This window comes from Scyliorhinus torazame, chromosome 27, assembly GCF_047496885.1.
Source record: "Scyliorhinus torazame isolate Kashiwa2021f chromosome 27, sScyTor2.1, whole genome shotgun sequence".
NCBI lineage: Eukaryota > Metazoa > Chordata > Chondrichthyes > Carcharhiniformes > Scyliorhinidae > Scyliorhinus > Scyliorhinus torazame.
In genome coordinates, this window is record NC_092733.1 from 9,554,350 (window position 1) to 9,571,031 (window position 16,682).

Consider the following 16,682-nt stretch of genomic DNA (forward strand, 5'->3'; position numbering starts at 1 on the left):
GATTAATGTGGGAGTGCGTAGGCAAGCACCCACACGGTAAGAGAGAGCACGATCCATACCAAGGGGTCAGTTTGGTGTTGGGCAGAAGCAGGTGTAGACCCAAGCAGGGCGACAGAGCTGCAACTTGTACCCGTCACTGGACAGGTGTAAATAATTCCAGTCGGTAATAAAAACTACCAGTTACCCCGTTAATGACCGAATCGAGCAAGGTGTTAACCAGCACGCCACAACTGGACACTTCACTAAAAAACCCCAATGGAAACAAAGCACCTGGTGGGGTGGGGAGGGGGCGAGTTTATTTAGAGAAATGGAATTGAAAGGCAGAGAATGATGTTAAACTGTGAATTTGGCCGCATTCCGCACAATGCAGGCTGCCGTAACATGAATTGTAAGCATCCCCGCTCCAATTAACGGCGGCTTAGGGGCTGCTTGTGGTCAGCTTTCCTGGTCCAGGGGAGGATTGAATCTCCCTGGGGAAGACCGAAAAACAGGCTACAACTCGGACATGATTCCCCCGTTGGCTGAGACCGGATTTAGTGCCCCATTGTAGTTTGGATCAGAAATTGGCTAGCTGGAAGAAGTCAAAGGGTGGTGGTTGATGAGAAGTGTTCAGACTGGAGTCCAGTTGCTAGTGGTGTACCACAAGGATCTGTTTTGGGGCCAATGCTGTTTGTCATTTTTATAAATGACCTGGAGGAGGGCGTAGAAGGATGGGTGAGTAAATTTGCAGATGACACTAAAGTCGGTGGAGTTGTGGACAGTGCGGAAGGATGTTACAAGTTACAGAGGGACATAGATAAGCTGCAGCGCTGGGCTGAGAGGTGGCAAATGGAGTTTAATGCAGAAAAGTGTGAGGTGATTCATTTCGGAAGGAATAACAGGACGACTGAGTACTGGGCTAATGGTAAGATTCTTGGCAGTGTGGATGAGCAGAGAGATCTCGGTGTCCATGTACATAGATCCCTGAAAGTTGCCACCCAGGTTGAGAGGGTTGTTAAGAAGGCGTACGGTGTGTTAGCTTTTATTGGTAGAGGGATTGAGTTTCGGAGCCATGAGGTCATGTTGCAGCTGTACAAAACTCTGGTGCGGCCGCATTTGGAGTATTGCGTGCAATTCTGGTTGCCGCATTGTAGGAAGGATGTGGAAGCATTGGAAAGGGTGCAGAGGAGATTTACCAGAATGTTGCCTGGTATTAAGGGAAGATCTTATGAGGAAAGGCTGAGGGACTTGAGGCTGTTTTCGTTAGAGAGAAGAAGGTTAAGAGGTGACTTAATTGAGGCATACAAGATAATCAGAGGATTGGATAGGGTGGACAGTGAGAGCCTTTTTCCTCGGATGGTGATGTCTAGCACGAGGGGACATAGCTTTAAATTGAGGGGAGATAGATATAAGACAGATGTCAGAGGTAGGTTCCTTACTCAGAGAGTAGTAAGGGCGTGGAATGCCCTGCCTGCAACAGTAGTGGACTCGCCAACACTCAGGGCATTCAAATGGTCATTGGATAGACATATGGATGATAAGGGAATAGTGTAGATGGGCTTTAGAGTGGTTTCACAGGTTGGCGCAACATCGAGGGCTGAAGGGCCTGTACTGCGCTGTAATGTTCTATGTTCTATGGGTTGAAGCACTTTGTAGCCTCCCATTGGCCATCCTAGTTGACCTGTTGCCACTTACGCCCCCCGATCCCCCCTTCCCCATGCCCATGAGTTTGGTTTTGATAAGATTCCCGTGCCATTCGCAAGAGTCGCTTTATGTGCACAGATCTGACGATTCTACTTTGCTTTGTCTGTGACAGAGTCACAACCCACGCCTAATGCCGGTTGATTCATTCAGAAAGTCCCAAGTGCCATGGGAACGTACCTCTGGACGTGAGGAGTGGTCCTCTCCATCAGAGCCAGGAAGAAAGGACTTGAAACCTTTCGAGAAGGTAAGGAGGACGGGATCCAGCATCTAGATCTGACCTGCTACATCTCATCGTCAATATTCCCAATTGAAAACCTTTCGGAGATTGATCAATGTGAGGTAGTTTGTGGAGTCCTCATGCTGTGAAAGGCGCTGTATAAGTTCAGGTCTTTCTGCCTCTCCTGAATGTTCTGAGACCCACGGGCATCGGTTGCCCCTCCAATTTCTTCCCCAAGTGTCCGTGGGTGTGACAGTCATTCGACCAGGGCTGGGGCAGCTGATTCCTATCTTCCATTCCACACACTTCCATGTATTGGCGTGTGCGTGTGCATGCGTGTGTTACAGACACAATTTCACAAATGTTCCCCCTGTGTGCCTTATTGATCCAGGACACTCTGCAATTGTAAGGTCCTCACTATCTGTCTACAATCAGCCACAGTCCTGGAGGAACCGTGGGCACCTCCCTCTCTGGCAGTCTACTAGCTATAGCTTGAGGGGGTGCCGCTTTACATCAAGCATGGCTGACTAGAAATCTCTCCCACTCTTACCACCCACCCTGGGTTGGAAGGATGATCAGGCTGATTATCTACTGCATCACCAATGTTCTTTCCATGGTCAGCCAATCCTGGAGTACGCACACTATCGCCCTCTCCTCCCCCTGGACCTGACTCTAATAGCAAGCAAAGTCACCATAGTCCCAGGTGACCATAGGCTGCTTTCCTCTTTGAGGGGGGGAGGTGACTGGCGGTGGTTTAACCTGAGGGTCACCTCACCTCAGGCGAGGGGCAAGGTTGAGAAGGCGCGGCCTTCATGAATAACTTCAGCCGGTACGGGGATTGAACCCGCGCTGCGGGCCTCCGTCCGCATCACAAACCAGCTGTCCAGCCCACTGAGCTAAACTGATTTACATTTACCTGACTCTAATACATTGCAGTTAGCTGCCTGCAGTGATATGGATATGGGGCAGCACGGTAGCATTGTGGATAGCACAATTGCTTCACAGCTCCAGGGTCCCAGGTTCGATACCGGCTTGGGTCACTGTCTGTGCGGAGTCTGCACGTCCTCCCCGTGTCTGCGTGGGTTTCCTCCGGGTGCTCCGGTTTCCTCCCACAGTCCAAAGTTGTGCAGGTTAGGTCGATTGGCCATGATAAATTGCCCTTAGTGTCCAAAATTGCCCTTACTGTTGGGTGGGGTTACTGGGTTATGGTGATAGAGTGGAGGTGTGTGTTTGGGTAGGGTGCTCTTTCCAAGAGCCGGTGCAGACTCGATGGGCCGAATGGCCTCCTTCTGCACTGTAAATTCTATGATATGGGGGGGGGGGGGGGGTTTGAAGTTGGGACCCCTCAGCTTCGGAGATCAGTTCCACAAGGTACGACTGCGATGTAAGGGGTTTCGCAACATTTCATATGAACGTGAAACGTTCATATGAGGTGCAGAATACCACTAACCTCTTGCTGGCTTTCCTTCTCCCCCACCCCCGTCTGCCCAAACAGCATGAACAAGACATCTCCAGTCTGCAGGAAAACGTGCAGACCATCAGTCTGGAACTGAAGGAGGTTAAAAATCACATGGACGAACGTGTTCAGCAGGCGCTTCAGGAGAACGAGGAGAGGCTGGGACAGCAGCTGAGGGAAAAGGATGAACTGATAAAGACCCTAACCGACAGGTGAGAATGCAGTCAGCCACCAATAAGGATACGAGGATAATTGTCCCAAACAACTCCACTAACAATTGATTAGGGTCCTCTATCTTAAACGATGGACTCGGCTGAAGGTTTCTCTCTGGATTGTTGCCAGGTGCCATGTTTGATTTGATTTGATTTATTATAGTCACATGTTTTAGTATACAGTGAACAGTATTGTTTCTTGCCTGCTGTACAAACAATGCATACCGTACATAGGGAAGGAAGGAGAGACTGCAGAATATAATGTTACAGTTATAGCAAGGTGTAGAGAAAAGATCAACTTAATACGAGGTAGGTCCATTCAAAAGTCTGATGGCAGCAGGGAAGAAGCTGTTCTTGAGTCGGTTGGTACGTGACCTCAAACTTTGGTATCTTTTTCCTGACGGAAGAAGGTGGAAGGGAGTATGTCCGGGGTGTGTGGGGTCCTTAATTAGGCTGGCTGCCTTTCTGAGGCAGTGGGAATTATAGATAGAGTCAATGGATGGGAGGCTGGTTTGCGTGATGGATTGGGCTACATTCACGACCTTTTGTAGTTTCCTGTGGTCTTGGGCAGAGTAGGCTCCATACCAAGCTGTGATACAACCAGAACGAATGCTTTCTATGGTGCATCTGTAGAAGTTGGTGAGGGTCGTAGCTGACATGCCGAATTTCTTTAATCTTCTGAGAAAGTAGAGTCGTTGGTGGGCTTTCTTAACTATAGTGTCGGCATGGGGGGACCAGGACAGGCTGTTGGTGATCTGTAAACCTAAAAGCTTGAATCTCTTGACCCTTTCTACTTCGTTCCCATTGATGTAGACAGGGGCATGTTCTCCACTACACTTCCTGAAGTCGATGACAATCTCCTTCGTTTTGTTGACATTGAGGGAGAGATTATTGTCGCCGCCCCAGTTAACCAGATTCTCTATCTCATTCCTGTACTCTGTCTCGTCATTGTTTGAAATCCGACCCACTACGGTGGTGTCATCAGCAAATTTGAAAATCGAGTTGGAGGGGAATTTGGCCACACAGTCATAGGTGTATAAGGAGTATAGAAGGGGGCTGAGGACACAGCCTTGTGGGGCACCGGTGTTGAGGACAAACATTCACGTTTAATTTTTTTTGGCAAAAAGCTGCAGTCGTGAAACAGTGGCGTCAACATCACGTTGCGTTTGTGTAGCGGGCTCGATGTTGTCAAACCCCCCGAGGAGCCCATCGTACCAACCAAAACCTTTTTTGTTGGTGCTGTTTTTGCCAACTATCTACAGAAGGAATTATCACTGAAGAGCATCGTCACAGAGGAGAGAAAGAGAGAGGTGGATGTTGCAGGGGGAGGGGGGGGGGGGGGACTGGAATGTTCTGGCCTTAGGGAAGGAATTCCAGAGCTTAGGCCATTGCTAGCTGGAGGCATGACCGCCAATTGTGAAGTGATCAAAAGAGGCGAAATTGGAGGAGCGTAGTAGGACAAGGGGAGGTCGCAGGGATAGAGGAGTGAGGCCATGGAGAGGGATTTGAAAACAAGGATGAGGACTTTTAAAGGGGGCCGGTGTGGGGGGGGCAAGCACAGAGGGGTGATGGGGGAGTGAGATTTGCTAAGACATGGGCAGCGGAGATTTGGATGCAGGATGGACGATGGGAGACGGCCAGCACGGCACTGGAATAGTCTGGAGGTCACAAAGTCACCAATGAAGGTTTCAGCAGCAGATACAAGGGCTGGACTAATGTTAGAGAGGTGATGGTGCTGTGAATATGTGGCCCTCCAACAGCACCCCACATTCAAATAGACACCACGGAACAACAAACGCCACAGGGTAAATGGGTGAATTGGGAAGAAAGTGGCTCTTTAGACAGCATACCGAGGACAACAGGATTACAGAGAAAGAGCAGAAAGTGGGAATAATTGGGTAGCTCGTTTAAAGAGACGGAAACATGATGGACTGAATTATCTCCTCCTGTGCCATACGATGCAATCAGACTGATCCAGAATAATAGGAATAAGGAGGCCATTCACCCCGCTCCCCACTCCCTGGGCAGGATTCTCCGACCCCCTCCGCCGGGTCGGAGAATCGCCGGGGGGCGGCGTGAATCAAGCCCCGCCTCTCCGACGCCGGCTGACGAATTCCCCGTCGGCCGTTTGCGGGCGGGGGTGGGGTTCACGCCGCGCCGGTCGGGGGCCGTTGGCAGCGGCCCCCCCCCGGCAATTCTCCGGGCCCCGCTGGGCCGAGCGGCAGCCCGTTTTCGGCCAGTCCCGCCAGCGTGAAATGGACAAGGTCCTTCACGGCGGGACCTGGCTGGTAGGCCGTCTACCGGAGTCCTCGGGGTGGGGGGGGTGGGGGGGGGGGGGCGGGAGAATCCAGCCCCGGGGAGGCCCCCACTGTGGCCTGGCCCGCGATCGGGGCCCACCGATCTGCGGGTGGGCCTGCGCCGTGGGGGCACTCTTTCCCTCCGCGACGGCCTCTGGAGGGCTCCGCCATGGCTGGCGCGGAGGAGAAACCCCTTGCGCATGCGCGGGACCACGGCGGCCCCTCTGGCGCCGGCCTAGCCCCCGGAGTGCGGGGGGATTCCGCAACGTCCGGGTGGCCCGACGCCGGAGTGGTTCGCGTCGTTCTTGGCGACGGCGTCGGGCCGTCCCGCCAATTGCGGGAGAATCCCGCCCCCTATTTCCATAAACCCCACCTGACCATTTTTTTATTTGTGCATGGGGCGTGGCAGCATTTATTGCCCATCCCTAATTGCCCCTTGAGGGGACAGTTACGAGTCAACCACATTGCTGTGTGTCTGGAGTCACATGTAGGCCAGACCGGGTAAGGACGGCAGATTTCCTTCCCTAAAGGACATTAGTGAACCAGGTGGGTTTTTACGACAATCGGCAATGGTTTCATGGATTTTTATTGAATTCAAATTTCAAACCTGGGTCCGCATTATTCTGGGTCTCTGGTTTACTCGTCCAGTAACAAGACCACTATGCCACCGCCTCCCTGCACATCTTTGGGAGGAATCCGGAGCACCCGGAGGAAACCCACGTAGACACCGGGAGAACACGCAGACACAGTCACCTGAGGCAGGAATCGAACTTGGGACCCTGGTGCTGTGAGGCAGCCGTGCTAACCACTGTACCACCATGCTGCACTCGGTGGCCATTCGAATTCCATAATATTTCAGCAGTTTATTTAGGAATATAATGCTTATGCCAAGCGTTGGCCTGCACCTGCCTGAGTCAGAAGGTTGTGGGTTCAAGTCCCACATTAGGATTTGAGTATTTAATCTAATGTCATCTAATCTAATGTAACTTCAGCACTGCCATGTCCCTTTGGGTGTGTGTAAAAGATCCCATGATACTATTCAACTAAGAGTGGCAGAATCTCCTGGCACACATTCATCTCACCTCCCCCACCATGAAAAAAGCAGATGGCTACATACCTCAGTTCTACTCGTGGGATCTTCCTGTGTGCAAACTAGCTGCCCAGGGACAGGGCCATAAAACCCCGCCCAGTACAACTGACGGCCATTCGCCTCCAACAGGCTTCATCCAGGGTAAAATGAGCGGAAATGTTTGGGGCAGTGAATGGATCGACCAGCGACAATTTACTGCAGGGTTCAGCACTCTGTTCCTTGGATTACTCTGCCACCTTTACTCTGCCACTCTTGCTCTCAACATCACCTTATTCTATTTCCATTGACCTGCGATGTTTGTGCGAACCACAATGTCCTCTGATTTTACAGACTTGAAGCAGTTGAAGAGCAGAGGAAGAAGGACATTGAAAGATTGGAAGTCGCCACTCAGAACCAACAACGGGTCGAATCTTTGGTAAGTGATGTGTCTCTGGCTGCTCCTTATTAATACGCACAGGAGGAGGCCACTTCGCCCACTGGCTTTAAAATGTTGTTCATTCGATGCTGGCTCGACCAGCGTTTACCGCCTCCTCCCCAACTTCCCTTGAACCGAATAGTCAACCACGCCTGGGCCGGGTAAGGACGGATTTCCCTCCCCAAAGGGGCAATAATGAACCGGATGGGTTTGCTTCTTTGCAGCAGTCTTTTGGCCCCCTGCATCCCACGTAGGGCACCCCCGGGCCCGATCCCCCTCGCAGGAAAAATGCCAGTGTGGCACTTGGCCACCTTGGCAGTTCCAGGCTGGCACCCAGGTCGCAGTTCAAGGGTGCCTGCGTGGCACCAGCAGTGCCAGGGTACCACCCTGCCCAGAGGGCAAGCTCCCAGAAGCCAACCCCCTGGGAAACCCCCACGAGTGCCATTCCGCCTGGTCCCCCTTTGTGGAGACGAGTACTGAACGGTGCTCGCCCGAGGTCCTTGAAGGGGTTAAACCGTAACATCTGGGTAGATGGTGGGAGCGCCCATTAGAGTGAGACCAGCTGTCTCACTCGAATATGCAGATTTGCTATAAAGGGATCCTACCCACAATGGGCGGGATTCACATTGCGCCATCTCGGGTGATTGCTCGAGGTGAACCTCCCGGCATCTACCAGCGCACCACGCTGCCTTTCGGGGATAGCACAGCCGGTAGATCGCACCCGTAATGAGAATGACTTTGTTCTTTACAGTGGGGTCACTCCCAGACCAATTGGCCTATAGTTACCAGGGTGACCCCTCACCTCTATTGGAATTGGCAGCCCTCTGGCTCTCACGCGTCACTCTCATACCCAAGGAGGATTGTGGTCAGAGCTTGGGCTCCACTTTAACTTGAATTAGCAGTGTTGGACCAAGCGATTGTTAAAGTTGAGTGATGCCAACCTATTTAGCACCTCCTTTCTATCTATGTTTATCCTTTCCAATGTCTCTACTCTTCCCTTGCTGGGCGGGGCCATGAGATTAGTTGGATAGATCTGTCACACGATCATTGGGAGGAATGGCATCCTTCTGTGTCATATCATCGTATGGTCCTACTGTACCAGGCTGGTTTTCCATACACACCCAATGGACACTGTGCTGCCTCAGTGTAGGAAGTCTGAAGAATTTTGGGGATTCAGTGCAGGCAGTTTGAGCATGTAACAGTGTAGGTTCATCCTTAAACACGGCTTCATCACCAAACGTAGCTCATGGTGTTTGACGGTGGGTTTGAGATCCGTGCCTTTAACCAGAGGCCTCTGGGTTTTTTTTTTAATGCAGGAAGGCCGCCTCTCTGCAATGGAAGAAGGACACAAGGAACTGCTACTCTCCTTCAAGGTGCTGAGGGACAACCAGCAACCTGCCACCTCCAACCACGTCCCCCCATCGAGCTCCACCGCCGGGGCTCCGTCCAGCGTCCAGCCCAGTCTGAAGACACTGTCCATCCTCACCGAGCCACCGCTTGTGGAAAATGGCCAATCCGAGATTAGCTAAGAACCTTCTCACCCTTTGGAATTGTGCCTTCCCATAGAAATGGCATTAGAAAGGAGCAAAAAAGTATATAATTCTGTCACCCTGCCTCGTCTGCACCGCCTGGGTACACATCGATGTTGCTGCTCGTGTGCTAATCATTGTCGACGAGGAGGCAGCATTAACTACAGCCTATTGATGTGTTTGTGGGGGCGGTGGGGGAGTGTTGATAGTGTCTCGGCCAATCATTAGCAACAGGGCAAGAACGGGAACAGATTTGGGATTCAACACACACATAAAATTATACAGAATGAATGACAAAGAAACGGGCCATTCGGTCCAACTGGTCCGTACTGGTGCACCACATGACCGCTCTCCCTCCACTCGCTTTGTCCCACTCCTATCAGTTTAACAATGAATTCAGATTAATGGAATGTGCGACCCAGAAGCCGGTGGTTTGGTACTGAAAGGATTATTTAGACTTTTGGATTTACCTCAGTGCGTTCCATGCTATTGCTTGGCGTCCTGAGGTCTTCTCCGTATTTCGCACAGATCTCGACAATGTTCAGGAACACCCATGTGTAAGTTACCTTCGACCAATGTTCAACCTCAGGCACCTGGCCAGAGTGAGGGTGCGATTCACGCTGCGCACCTTGTTCTAGGTAGAAGCATTCGGACGTGGGAGTCACCCGCGAGGCCAGCATTTGTTGCCCGTCCTTAATCACCGTTTGAGGAGGTGGTGGTGAGCCGCCTTCTTGAACCCGCTGCAGTCCCTGTGGTGTAGGTACACCCACTGTGCTGTTAGCTAAGGACCCCCCGTGACATTGACCCAGCGGCATGTCCATCCAAGCCAGGACATTGGGGAGAGGGCAATTTGAGGTGGAAGATGACATTTTGATGAGATTTTGTAAACAATCCATTGTAACATTCCTGTATTATTTTTGTATAATATTCTGAGTTTTACGTGTCCTGAAAAATATTGTAGAGCTTAAAGCATCATATTTTGCTGCCGATCTGGAACATTCTCTGTTTATCTGTGCAGATCTGGCAAGTGTAGGTTGATATTGTTCATTTTGTGATGTGTTTCGAGGGCCCAGTTTCTGAGCTGGCAAATATGGAAGTGCAGAAGATTTAAGTGTCGCACAACTTACATTCATCTGGCATTTTCCAATGCAGCAAAGTCTTTCAAGGAAGTCTACAGGAGCGCTCTCAAACAAAACCATTGACACAAATTTAGAATGGGTGGGTCAAAAGATCTTGTAGAAGGAGAGGGGTACACAAGTGGGGAGAACGTAGGGAGAGGAGTAGGCCATTTAGCCTTTTGTGTTCCGCTATTCATGAGGGAGGAAGAGAATTATATTTTGTCGTTCCCCAATCAGCTGCTAGTGACCATAAATGCATGTATGGGATGTGGGCGTTGCTGGCTCGACCAGCGTTTATTGCTCATCCCTAATTGAAGATGGTGAGCTCCAATTTTGAAAATCTGCGGTCCCCGTCTCGCACTCACCCCAATTTCAGAGCCCAGGGACTTGGCAGCTGAAGCCACAAGTCACCGACGGAGGGCTGGAGGATACTCGGGTGTTGCGAGATGCCGGACGGTTGTGGGGCTGCAGGGGGTTACAGGGGTCGGTAGCAAGCCAGGCCACAGAGGGATTCAATTGCAAAGGACGGGAATATCAAAGCTGAGGCGTTACTGGACCAAGAGCCGGAGTTGGTCAGTGGGCATGTGTTGTAGCCCACACAAGATCTACGGGACGGATCAAGTAGCCTCCCAGTAGGCTTCATGGAAGATGAGCTTCCCCGCTGAGGGACGGGAGGGGGCCCATCTGCAAAGCGAAGTGGTCCCAGCTGGACCCTGAAGTGTAAATAGTTGTGTGGTATTATCAGGTATTGCAGTACCCGAGAGGCTGAAGACCATTGGTTAAACCTAGGAGTTTACGATTGGCTGTTTGGTATGTAGCTCCGCCCTAACAGGCGGGGTATAAGAACCGGTGCCGTCCCAGCAGCCCTCATTCTGTACCGAAGCTGCTGGGGAACAGTTCTAGTCTATTAAAGCCTTCAGTTATTGTGTTACTATCTCGTCTTTGATTGTAATTGATCGTGCATCAATTTAATAGACCACAGTTAAGCTGGAAGGATGGATCTCCGAATCAAGCCGGAGTGTCTACAACTCAGCCCCCACGCGGAGAACTCGGCGGCGATATTTAAGCACTGGCTGGCGTGCTTTAAGGCTACCTCGAGACGGCCGGAGGCACACCCTCGGGGGAGCAGAAACTGCATCTCCTGCACTCAAGGGTAAGCCCTGGGATCTACACCCTCATCGAGGAGGCAGAGGACTTTGATGCTGCGATCGAACTGTTAAAAGGACATTATATCCGCCCTGTAAATCAGGTCTACGCACGTCACCTGCTTGCAACAAGACGACAAAGCCCCGGTCAATCGTTGGAGGAGTTCTACCGTGCGCTACTGGTGCTGGGCAGAAACTGTGGTTGCCCGCAAGTTTCGGGGAGCGAGCACACGGAACTCCTAATCCGGGATGCCTTCGTAGCAGGTATGAGCTCCTCAGAGATCCGCCAAAGACTCTTAGAGAAAGACACCCTGGGACTTAGAGAGGCACGGGCCCTGGCAGGGTCCACGGACATTGCCTCCAGAAATGCGCAGTCCTATGCGCCTGACTGCGCGGCGGCCCCCTGGGCTGCGTGGCATCCCGCAGCGGCAGCCCCACAGACCTTCCCCGGGTTCCCGCGCGCCTGCGCTGTAAGACGGCCCGTTAACTCCGTCGGGCCCCACTGTTTCTTCTGCGGGCAGGAAAAGCACCCCCGCCAGCGCTGCCCGGCCCGCACCTCCACCTGCAAAGGGTGCGGCAAGAAGGGCCATTTTGTCGGGGTCTGCCAGGCATGAGCCGTGGCCATGGTCTCCAGCGACTCCGTACCGCCGTGGCTACCTTCCCTTCGGGCCCAAGGCAGCCAGCACTCACCGTCACCCCCCTATCCTAGGGCCACGGGCGCGGCCATCTTGCCCCTCGGACACCACGCTCGACGGATGGGCGCCGCCATTTTGTCCATCCCCGCCGCCATTTTATCCATCCCCGACCACCATGTGCGGCCCATGGGAGACGCCATCTTGGATGGGGCCGCAGGCCCCCAGCTCGGCCGACTACACGCTGCCCGATCAAAACCCGCAACTGCTTCATCTGGCCTCGGTGACTCTGGACCAAAATCGACCTCGGACACTCGCAACAGCAATGACGATGGTCTTCATCAACGGCCACGAGATGGTGTCACTAACGGGGTCTCGGTCTTCCAACGCGAGATGGACCGAATGGTTGACTGGTACGGCTTATGCGCAACGTTCCCGTATCTTGATAACGTCACCATCTGCGGCCATGACCAGCAGGACCACGACACCAACCTCCGAAAATTTCTCCAGACCATGAAAATCCTTAGCTTAACGTATAATAAGGATAAATGCGGATTTAGCACCGACCGCCTAGCCATCCTCGGCTACGTAGTGCGAAATGGAGTTATAGGCCCCGACCCTGAATGAATGCGCCCCCTTATGGAGTTCCTCCTCCCTCACTGCCCCAAGGCCCTGAAGCGCTGCCTCGGGTTTTTCTGTTATTACGCCCAGTGGGTCCCTAACTACGCAGACAAAGGCCGACCCCTAATCCAGTCCACAACCTTCCCCCTCTCGACGGAGGCCCGCCAGGCCTTCAGCCGCATCAAAGCAGACATTGCAAAGGCCACGATGCGCGCCATCGACGAATCCCTCCCCTTCCAGGTCGAGAGCGATGCGTCTGACATAGCTCTGGCTGCCACCCTCAACCAAGTGGGCAGACCCGTGACCTTCTTCTCCCGTACCCTCCATGCTTCCGAAATTCGCCATTCCTCGGTCAAAAAAGAGGCACAAGCCATAGTAGAAGCTGTGCGACATTGGAGGCATTACCTGGCCGGCAGGAGATTCACTCTCCTCACTGACCAACGGTCGGTGGCGTTCATGTTCGATAATGCACAGCGGGGCAAGATAAAAAAACGACAAGATCTTGCGGTGGAGGATCGAACTCTCCACCTACAACTACGAGATCTTGTATCGACCTGGGAAGCTAAACGAGCCTCCTGATGCCCTGTCCCGCGGCACATGTGCCACTGTACAAGTGGACCGCCTCCGAGCCCTCCATGAGGACCTCTGCCACCCGGGGGTCACTCATTTTTTTCCGCGATAATTAAGACCCGCAACCTGCCCTACTCCATCAAGGATGTCAGGACAGTCACCAGGGACTGCCAAATCTGCGCGGAGTGCAAACCGCACTTCTACCGGCCAGAGAGGGCGCACCAGATAAAGGCTTCTCGTCCCTTTGAATGCCTCAGCATGGACTTCAAAGGCCCCCTCCCCTCCACCGACCGCAACACGTATTTCCTGAACGTGATTGACGAGTACTCCCGGTTCCCATTCGCCATCCCCTGTCCAGACATAACCGCAACTCCACCGTCATCAAGGCCCTCCAGGGTATCTTTACACTGTTCGGGTTCCCTGCGTACATACACAGTGAGAGGGGTTCCTCCTTTATGAGCGACGAACTGCGTCAATTCCTGCTCAACAGGGTCATTGCCTCAAGCAGGACGACCAGTTACAACCCCCGGGGAAATGGGCAGGTAGGGAGGGAGAACGGAATGGTCTGGAAGACCATCCTGCTGGCCCTACGGTCCAGGAATCTCCCAGTCTCCCGCTGGCAAGTCGTCCTCCCGGAGGCCTTCCACGCCATCCGGTCTCTGCTCTGTACAACTACCAATCAGACACCTCATGAACAGCTCCTTGTCTTCCCCAGGAAGTCTTCCTCCGGGACCTCGCTCCCAACCTGGCTAGCGACACCCGGACCCATCCTGCTTCGGAAGCACGTGCGGGCGCACAAGTCGGACCCGTTGGTCGAGAGGGTCCACCTGCTGCACGCTAACCCCCAGTACGCCTATGTGGCATTCCCTGACAGCCGACAAGATACGGTCTCCCTACGGGACCTGACACCCGCCGGAACCCCACGCGCACCCGAACCATTACACCCCCCCCCTCCCACCCCTCCTCCACAGCACCTCACAGGAGGGTCAGTCCTCCCGCCGCTCCTGCCTCGGCCCTCCCACCCACCGACGCCCCCTGCAGGCGCCCCCCTCTCGTGTCAACCGTTTGCCCCACCAGCGCCGTCTAGGGGTGATGAAGCTGCCATGGAGGCCGAGGCCACGCTCCCGGAGTCGCAGACGCCCGGACCCCCACCAGAATCACCACCAAAGCCCAGACGATCCAGGAGGACGACCAGGCCACCCGACCGACTGATTGCTTCACCGTAACTGTAGCTGTAAATGAACACAATGTATATATCTTCCACGCTTGTAAATATTCTCGACAACCCTGTAAGGAGGTATCACGGTACCTCCATATCTGATCATACCATGTTAGATGCAATTGTAACCACTGGCCACCACCCCCACCGGACTCTTTTTTTTAATGGGGCGAATGTGGTATTATCAGGTATAGCAGTACCCGAGAGGCTGAAGACCATTGGTTAAACCTAGGCGTTTACGATTGGCTGTTTGGTATGTAGCTCCGCCCTGACAGGCGGGGTATAAGAAGCGGTGCCGTCCCAGCAGCCCTCATTCTGTCCCGAAGCTGCTGGGGAACAGTTCTAGTCTATTAAAGCCTTCAGTTATTGTGTTACTATCTCGTCTTTAATTGTAATTGATCGTGCATCAAGTTGCTTCATAACAAAAATAAGTTTCTCGTTGTGGCCACTAAAGCGTGGGAGTGATGGATGAATGGAACTTTGTGCGAGTGAGGATACCGGCAGCTCAGTGGGTGAGCTGAGGTTTACATAGTGATGAGTGGGAGACTAAACAAGACTACAATAATGGTTAGGATCGAACGGTATACAAGTTTCAGCAGCAGATATCTGCTCTTCCCATAGGGGCCGATCGAAGCCAGGGAAGAGACAAACGATATTACACAGGAAGTAGCAACCTGATTTATTTTGGGATCTGGGTACAGCTGGAGTATCCTCCGTCCAAAACCCGGTGGGGCGGGTTGCATTTTGGATTTCAGATACTTTCGGTTTTCGGATACCCCACATAGACCTAGATCTACCGAAGCTAGCCGAAGCCCAGGTTATCCATAGTCTCAGGTAAATAAAATGGCGAGAAAAGTGAGATGTAGCACTGAATGATTTATGCAAGCTACATGTAATAAGTTCCCACGATCTGTGTTTCTGCTCGTGGGAGCTCGGGATTTCGGCAAACTTTGATGGCAGTCGGCAGTACATGTGAAGCATCATTTTGTAAAGGAGGGGTGCATCTGGCATGTAGCCACCATTTTGTGAAATTATCACGCGTGACCACCATTTTGTGAAGTGATTTGCCACCACCATTTTGTGAAGTGATTTGCCACCACCATTTTGTGAAGTGATTTGTGACCACCATTTTGTGAAGAGATGCGCGACCGCCGTTTTGTGAAGTGATCTGTGACCGCCGTTTTGTGAGGGTACGAGTTGCGCGTGCTTTTGTCTGAGAATCAGATAACGTCATGTCTCACATTTCAAACCAGTAATAAAAAATGATTGCACAGTTAACACTTGGATACGTTTCCTCGGTGAGTGTACCTTTCAGGTTGATCGATCAGCCTTGGCACTGCATCCAGGTGGCTGCCAAAGCAATTAGGCCCGCGGTGATATCCCATGTTCTGAGATGTTGTGAGATGTCCAGGAGATCCAAAGACAGGTAAGGTTCAAGAGGAATGTTTTTCCTGTACCTGGGAATATTGTTCCAACATGTCCCTCAGATTACTGACTTGGGTGTATGTTAAAACTCATCATCCAACATTTGGGTGATCTCTTCCTCTAACCATTCCCTCTCTCCATTACAATTCCTCGCTCCCTTTTACCCTGAAACGGTCCATCATTTTGAATGAAAAAGGTAAGGGGATTATTACTGAAATTATGTGTACTGCAAACAGGGTTAATGCGGGACTAAGACAGTACCACCCAAGCAGTGATGTAAGTAGGCACATGACCCAGAGTCAGTGTGATATTGAGCAGAGACGTGTGCAGATCTAAGCATGGAGACAGCACTCCTCGCTGTACAGGTGCAAATAGTTCTAGTAGTTAATAAAAACTTACAGTTATCACCTTGTGTAAAGACTGTAGAGAGTTCTTTAAGACAAACAATTCTGTAACCACCATCTTCCCAACATTATGGACTGATATAGGACCAGTTGGAATCCATTCGGCCCTTCGAGCATTAGAATTATAGAATCTCTACAGCCCGTCAAGTCTGCACCGACCCTCCAAAAGAGCGCCCCACCCAGGCCGACTCCCCCGCCCTAGCCCTGTAACCCCACCTAACCTGTACATCCCTGGACACTAAGGGCAATTTAGCACGGCCAATCCACCTAACCTGCACATCTTCGGACTGTGGGAGGAAACCGGAGCACCCGGGGGAAACCCACGCACACACGGGGAGGATGTGCAAACTCCGCACCCGAGGCCGGAATAGAACCGGGGTCCCTGTCGTGTGAGGCAGCAGTGGGTCATGGCAGATCGATATTGTAACCTGCCTTAGTTCGGTAACCCTATATATCCTCACCCATCTATCAGTCTTAACCTTGGCCTAGCCTCAGTAAAAGCTGCAAACATTACAGCTGTCTTTGTGTGTGGAACTGGCTGCAGTCAATTTACACACCAGACTCCATTCCTCCGCTCGTCTCACCTCCGAACCGCTGGACAATGTGGCCCAATGCCTTCAACTCGCTGATTGGTGAAGGTTAATGAAAT

The 16,682-nt window shown here is 52.3% G+C and overlaps 1 protein-coding gene across 2 annotated transcripts in view; it reads left to right on the forward strand.

Annotated features, from left to right (window-relative positions):
- LOC140403192 (disabled homolog 2-interacting protein-like) overlaps positions 1-15,482 on the forward strand; it is a 117,233-nt gene extending 101,751 nt beyond the window's left edge. For both annotated transcript variants that reach the window (XM_072490936.1, XM_072490937.1), the window contains 4 exons: positions 1,796-1,927; positions 3,396-3,568; positions 7,286-7,370; positions 8,687-15,482. In XM_072490936.1, the coding sequence (XP_072347037.1) occupies positions 1,796-1,927; positions 3,396-3,568; positions 7,286-7,370; positions 8,687-8,899 (603 nt within the window). In that variant the 3' untranslated portion in view covers positions 8,900-15,482. The remainder of the gene's footprint in view (positions 1-1,795; positions 1,928-3,395; positions 3,569-7,285; positions 7,371-8,686) is intronic.
- Positions 15,483-16,682: the final 1,200 nt, after the last annotated feature.